We start from the raw sequence: 7,117 nt of genomic DNA on the forward strand, positions 1-7,117 counted from the left end.
TGGCAGTCCGTGCGGAAGTGCCTATAGTTCGCCACTGCTGCGAAAGGTGAGGGGCTTGTGAGGAAGTGCCCGTGTGGAATAGGGGCGTCCTGGAGGGCCGGTTCCCTCGCCGACCACCGAGTGGTCGCCCTGCGCCCCCTGAACCTCCACGGTCTCCGCCTTGTGATCGACGGGATCGCTCTGAGAAGGTGGCCGGTGGCGGTCCCTCACCGAGGACGCACCGAGTGCTCCTGAGGAAAAGTTTATTTTATTTATTAATTGGTTATTTTAGGAAACAAGGGAGTTGTTTGGTTTTTTTTTTTTTTTTTTTTTTTTTTTTTTGCTTTTTAGGCCACACCCGGCGTTGCTCAGGGGTTACTCCTGGCTCTGCACTCAGGAATCACTCCTGGCGGTGCTCAGGGGACCATATGGGATGCTGGGATTCGAACCCCGCTGGACCGCGTGCAAGGCAAACGCCCTCCCCGCTGTGCTATTGCCCCAGCCCCACAAGGGAGATTTTAATTAAAGAGAATTTGTTTCAAGGGACGCCTAAGCGGGGGCGCTAGTCCCGCGGGGCTGGCGCTGGCCTTGCACACGCCGGCGCGGCTCCATCCCCCGCGCCCACAGGGTCCCCGACCGCCAGGCGCGCGCCCCCAGCGCACAGGCAGATCTGAGGGGCCGCGTGGGGTGCGGTCACCGCAGTGTGAGCTGCGCTGCAGGGACACTCGGAGCCCCCGGGGCGGTCACGGGTGGGGATGAGAGAATCGTCCCGGGAATGTCCCCAGGCCGGCCCGTTGCTGGCCGCCTTTAGTTCCTGAGGCTGATTATAGGGTCAGGGCTAAAGGGTTTCCCTCATCAAAGGGCCCTGGGGGCGTCCATCGGCCCTTTTATCTGTCTGTCTGTCCTTCCCCCCCACCCCCACACCCACCCCGTGTCAGGAGTGTGGGGAGGCCTTAGACATGTATGAAAGGTGGGCAGGGTGCATATGCTGCTCCAGCCCCTGTGTTGCTTGTGCCCACGTGGCCGAGCACATGTGGCGCCCGCGTCCCCCCTGTTGAGATATGGACTTTCATATCTAATGCTGGGATGTGTGTAGGGGCGTCTTCGCCTTTGGAGAAGTCCATGTTCTCTCTTGAGGTCCTCCCTTCCTCCCTCCCTCTCCCTTCTTCCCTCCCTCTTCTCTCTTTCACTCTCTCTCTTCCTCCCCCTCCTCCCCTTTCCTCCCTCTGCCTCGCTCTCCCCACATCTTGCAATGATCTCTTCTTGCAAGGGTCTTTCCTGGCTCTGCAAGGGTCTTGCAAGGGTCATTCCTGGCTCTGCACTCCGGAATCTCCTAGCGGTGCTCAGGGAATCCTAAGGGATACCAGAGTTCAATCTGGGTCAACCGTGTGCAAGTATGGCAAATGCGCTCCCAATAGACTATCCTCCTGCCCTGTGGGGGACAGTGGGGGTACATTCTTCACGTGCTTGGGAATCAAAAATATTTGGCTGAGCCTTTTGATTTTCACCTGTTCCCTGTGCAACCACTAGGTTCTGGAATTTCTGGGAGATGCGGAGCTATAAGAGAGCACTCTAGGGGTTAGGGTGGGCATGCATCAGGGCTATGTTGGGCCACAGGGGATCCTGTAACCCCGTGTGCAATCTTAGCAGGAAGTAGCCAGGGCACCTCCATGGTGTGCCCTAAGCCCTCCCATAATGCAGTCTATGGCTGCCCTCCTTTACTGATTTATTTAAATTAATTTTTAGGTTTATTTTTTGCAGGGAGCACACCTGCCAAATGTTCATGGTTACTCCTCCCGCTTCTGCATTCAGGATTCACTCCTGGCGGTGCTCTAGAAACCGTATGGATACCGGCAATCCAGCTCCTTTGCACAGGAAATAACTTTTTTTTATTATTTTTAAAATTGTAGTTTTGGGGAAACAACCTTAGTGCTCAGGGCAGACTCTTGAGTCTGAGCTCAGGTATCCTTTCTGGCAGTCCTTCGGGGGACCTTATATGCTGTCGCAAGTTGAACCTAGTGTAGCAGTTTGAAAGAAAAGCACCGTATCAACTGTACTCTCCCTTCTAGCCCTCTGTGATTTTTTTTTCCCAGAAAAGAATTTGTTTCGCCCCTCAAGTTTCCAGGCACCACCCCCACTGTCCATCTCTCCCTGGCCAGGAGCGCCCCCTGCTGTTGAGGTGCGTAGTTGGCAGGAAAGGGGTTTCCAGGGACCAACTGTACTGTGGTAAATGTCTTACTAGCGCCCTTGCAGTAAATAGTACAGCCTGGAGGGCCTTTGTATTGCACAAAGCTGACCTGGGTTCAATTACTGGCATCCCATTGGGTCCCTTGAGCATTTCCAGGAGTGGCCCAAAAACGAAAATTAAAATTTTTTAATAATAAATAAAGTAAAAAAATAATAATAAATAAAGGTCTAGGGGCTGGAGCGATAGCACAGCGGGTAGGGCGTTTACCTTGCACATGGCCGACCCGGGTTCAATTCCCAGCATCCCATATAGTTCCCTGAGCACCGCCAGGAGTAATTCCTGAATGCATGAGCCAGGAGTTAACCCCTGTGCATCGCCGGGTGTGACCCAAAAAAAAAATTAAAAATAAATAAATAAATAAATAAATAAATAAATAAATAAATAAAAATAAGAAAGATCTGAAGTGATAGTGTCTGTGGTAGAGCGTTTGCTTTGCTCATGGCTGACCCAGGTTTGATCCCGGGCACCCCATAGTATCTCCTGAGTATTGCCATGTGTGGCCCCAAAACAAAAACAAAACAAAAAAGAAAGAGCCACTTTAAAAAAAAATTAGGGGCTGGAGCGATAGCACAGCGGGTAGGGCATTTGCCTTGCACACGGCCGACCCGGGTTCAAATCCCAGCATCCCATATGGTCCCCTGAGCACCGCCAGGAGTAATTCCTGAGTGCAGAGCCAGGAGTAACCCCTGTGCATCGGCAGGTGTGACCCAAAAACAAAATAAATAAATAAATAAATAAATAAAAATAAAAAAAAATTAAAGCCCTGGAGCTGTGGTGCATTGGGTCAGACACATACATGCACATGATTTAGCCAACATCCTTCCCCCTCCCCAAAAAAGTCTCACTCCAGTATTTGTCTTGATACATGAACATTTTTTTAAGTTCTGTTTTGGGGTTTGTGGGTATCCTACCCCCCCATTTTTTATTGGTGTTGCCCTTTTGCTGCAAACTTGGAGCTGGTCAGGGGCACTCCCCCTCTGTCCCTGTGTCTCTGGTGGAGCCATGCCGCGTACCCCACCTTAAAGCAGGTGCTCAGTCCTCTGAGCTTCTCTTCCTGGGTCTATCTCACTACTCGGGGAGCAGATGGGGTGGGGTTTGGATCACACCTGACAGTGCTCATGGGCTGCTCCCTGCTCTGTGCTCAGGGGATCAGTGGACAGTGGGTACCAGAGAAGGCCCTTGGGCTTCCAGCTGGCCGGCATCCGCTCTAGCCTGGTGTGTTCTCTCCTGTTCCATTTAATCTATTTGTTCACTGAATTAAAAAAAGCTTTACACAGCTTAATGACCCTCATCCTTCAATTTTGTGCACTCATCTTGCAGATACATTAGGTCGTCCCCGGGGAAAGCCATCCACCAATCGGTAATTGCATTTGCATGGTAGAAATGTTAGAAACCACCCCGCAGGGCTTGATTTCTTTAGACATGGAGACTCTTTAAGGACAAGAGCAGTAATTGCAATCGTTCTCTGCCATTCCACAGGGAAGCAGCCAGCCCCGGCGGGATGTCTCCAACCCAGCACAGTGTGACAAAGTCTCAAGTGAACAATCCTGCCCTCAGCTCCATGGGGATGCCAAGACAGTGAGGATGTCTTCTGAGGGTGATCAGAATGGAAAGAGCTTCCTAGCTCCAAAGAAGCCCTGCCCTGGGAAAAGCGTCTCAGCATATGTTCCACACAACCCACGGACACAAAACCCCCCAGTGCGACAGCTCCAAGACTGTGAAAGAGGAGCACGGTTTACACTGAGTCCCTCATGCCAAAAGGCCCCAAAGCACAGTTGCCATGAACAGAACCCGTCCAAGTGTGAGGAGTGTGGGGGAGCCTTTCCATGTTCTCGGCACTGTGATGTTCCCATAGAAACCCACAGTGCACAGAAATCCCAGGAATGTCAACAGCAAAGATAAACCTTGAGTCAGACATCACACCGGCTTGGCCCTGTGAATGTCCACACAGGAGAGAAGCCGGGTACTTGGAAAGAGTGCAGGCGGGCCTTCCATCATTCCACACCACTTATAATACAGAGGAGAGTTCATACTGTGGAGAAACCATACGTATGTAAAGAGTATGGGAAGGCCTTGCTTGACCCAACCTCAAGCCTCCGTATGCACAGGAACATTCATAGTGAAGAGAAACCTTATTTATGCACTGACTGTGGAAAGGCCTTCCTTCACTTCTCAAGCCTTTCTGCGCATAGGAAAATTCACACAGGAGACAAATCTTATTCATGTAAGGACTGTGGGAAGGTCTTTGCCTATTATTCAAGCTGTTCTATGCACAAGAAAACGCACAATGCAGAGAAATCGTATATATGTAAGAAATGTGGGAAGGCCTTTGCTCATTACTCAAACCTTTTGAGTCACGGGAAAACTCATGCTGGAGAGAAGCCATATATATGTGAGGTCTGCGGGAAAACTTTCAGCTACCCCTCACGCCTTCTTAGACACAGGGAGAGTCATAAACCTCATATATGTAAGGTATGCGGGAAGGCCTTCGCTCTATTTGCAGATCTCTCTGCACACAGGAAAATTCATAGTGGAGAGAGACCTCATAAATGTGAAGCATGTGGAAAGGCCTTCACTCGATCCTCAGACCTGACTGTGCATATGAAAACTCATACTGGAGAGAAGCCTTTTAAGTGTCAGGAGTGTGGGAAGGCCTTCACTAGATCCTCAAGACTTACCATACACAGGCGAATTCACACTGGCAAGAAACCATATATATGTAAGGAATGTGGGGAGGCCTTCATCAGCCATCACAGTCTTCTTCAGCATAGGAGTTTCCATATAGGAGACAAACCTTTTGTGTGTGAGGAATGTGGGAAGGTTTATTGTTATTCTTCAAGCCTTCGTATTCATAGGAAAATTCATACTGGAGAGAAACCTTATGTTTGTAAGGAATGTGGGGAGGCCTTCTCTCAATATCAGTACCTGATTAAGCACAGGAAAATGCATGGTGGAGAGAACCATCAATGTCAGACATGTGGGAAGGACTTCGCTACATTTGCAGGCCTTAATCTGCACATGCAAACTCATATTGTAGAGAAACCTCACCAATGTAAGGAATGTGGAAAGGCCTTCACTCGATCCACCACCCTGACTATGCATATAAAAACTCATACTGGAGAAAATCTGTATATATGTCAAGAGTGTGGGAAGGTCTTTAGGAAATTCTCAATATTTACGGTACACAGGAGAATCCACACTAGAGAGAAACCGTATGTATGTAAAGATTGTGGGAAGGCCTTTATTACCAACTCCAGGCTTCATCAACGAAGGAGACTTCATACTGGAGAGAAAGCTTTTGTATGTGAGGAATGTGGGAAGGCATATTGTCATTCCTCAAGCCTTCATAGTCATAGGAAAATTCACACTGGAGAGAAACCTTATGTCTGTAAGGAATGCGGGAAAGCCTTCTCTGAAATTCGGAACCTGAACAAACACAGCAAAATTCACAGTGGAGAGAAACCTCATCAGTGTCAGACATGTGGGAAGGCCTTCACTATGCGCTCAGGCCTTACTCAGCATATGAAAGTGCACATAGGAGTGAAATCTTATGTGTGTAAAGAGTGTGGGAAGGCCTTCTTTTTCCCCGCAAGTCTTAAGAAATATCATAAAATTCATACTGGATGAATCGGTCCATGAATAACTCCCAAGTTCAGAAAAGGCCCCCTTGGCAAAAAATGTCTGGAGAAGAAGGGGTAGGGGGGCTACAAAAGTGCAGCCAGGGCTGGAGCGATAGCACAGCGGGTAGGGTGTTTGCCTTGCACACAGCCAACCCGGGTTTGATTCCCAGCATCCCATATGGTCCCCTGAGCAACGCTAGGGGTAATTCCTGAGTGCAGAGCCAGGAGTAACCCCTGTGCATCGCCGAGTGTGACCCAAAAAGCAAAAAAAAAAGAAAGCAGAAAGAATATCCTTTAGGGGCTGGAGCTATAGCACAGCGGGTAGAGCGTTTGCCTTGCATGCGGCCGACCCAGGTTCGATTCCCAGCATCCCATATGGTCCCCTGAGCACCACCAGGGGTGATTCCTGAGTGCAGAGCCAGGAGTAACCCCTGTGCATTGCTGGATGTGACCCAAAAAGCAAAAAGCAACAACAACAAAAAAAGTGCAGCCAGGATGGAAATAACCCCTGTAGCATGTGACAGGCAGTGTCAGAACAGGCCTCCTCTGTAAAATTGTCCTTTAGACAAGGAGTTTAGGGGTGCTACAAGAGTGCATCCAAGAAGGAAATCATCCTGGTAGCATGTGACAGGCTTCCTGTGACGTCAGATCTATAAGAGACAGATGCTTGCCTATTATCACCTGGGCCCCAGCTGTGCCCTTGTGAACTTCACATGTATGTTAACTTGTAAATAAGGGGTCTTGGCGATGGAAGCCAGGAGGAAGGTGACTGCATAAGAACTAATAACCAGGTAATAAAACCGTCCCTCGCTCGGGGATGTCAAGGCGCACCTCATTCTTTGCTCTGGCTCCTGCTTGGCTGAGGCCTCGGGTTGTGGGTTTATGGCAGAGATCAACCATGGTGCTACAGCGAATACTTTTAATTCTTTTTTTTTCTTTTTGGGTCACACCTGGGTTACTCCTGGCTCTGCACTCAGGAATCCCCCCTGGCAGTGCTCAGGGGACCATATGGGATGCTGGGAATCAAACCCAGGTCGGCCGAGTGCAAGGCAAACGCCCTACCCACTGTGCTGTTGCTCCAGCCCCCAAATTAAGCAGAAATCTTTTTTTTTTCCTTTTTGCATCACACCTAGCAATGCACGGGGGTTACTCCTCAGGAATTACTCCTGGAGGTGCTCAGGGGACCATATGGGATGCTGGGAATCAAACCCGGGTTCGCTGCGTGCCAGGCAAACACCCTACCCGCTGTGCTATTGCTCCAGCCCCTACA

The 7,117-nt window shown here is 49.7% G+C and overlaps 1 protein-coding gene across 1 annotated transcript; it reads left to right on the top strand.

The window, feature by feature from the left end:
* LOC129402261 (zinc finger protein 420-like) lies at positions 1–6,770 on the top strand. Its single transcript, XM_055128116.1, has 2 exons — positions 1–46; positions 3,707–6,770. Exon 2 carries the CDS (start codon positions 4,328–4,330, stop codon positions 5,852–5,854), a length of 1,527 nt encoding a protein of 508 aa, XP_054984091.1. The 5' UTR covers positions 1–46; positions 3,707–4,327; the 3' UTR covers positions 5,855–6,770.
* The last annotated feature ends 347 nt before the right edge of the window (positions 6,771–7,117 follow it).

The sequence above is a fragment of the Sorex araneus genome, chromosome 2 (assembly GCF_027595985.1).
Source record: "Sorex araneus isolate mSorAra2 chromosome 2, mSorAra2.pri, whole genome shotgun sequence".
In the NCBI taxonomy this organism is placed as follows: Eukaryota; Metazoa; Chordata; class Mammalia; order Eulipotyphla; family Soricidae; genus Sorex; species Sorex araneus.

Coding starts and splice junctions, on each gene's coding strand:
- LOC129402261 (XM_055128116.1), top strand. CDS start 4,328: ATGCACAGGAACATTCATAGTGAAGAGAAACCTTATTTATGCACTGAC.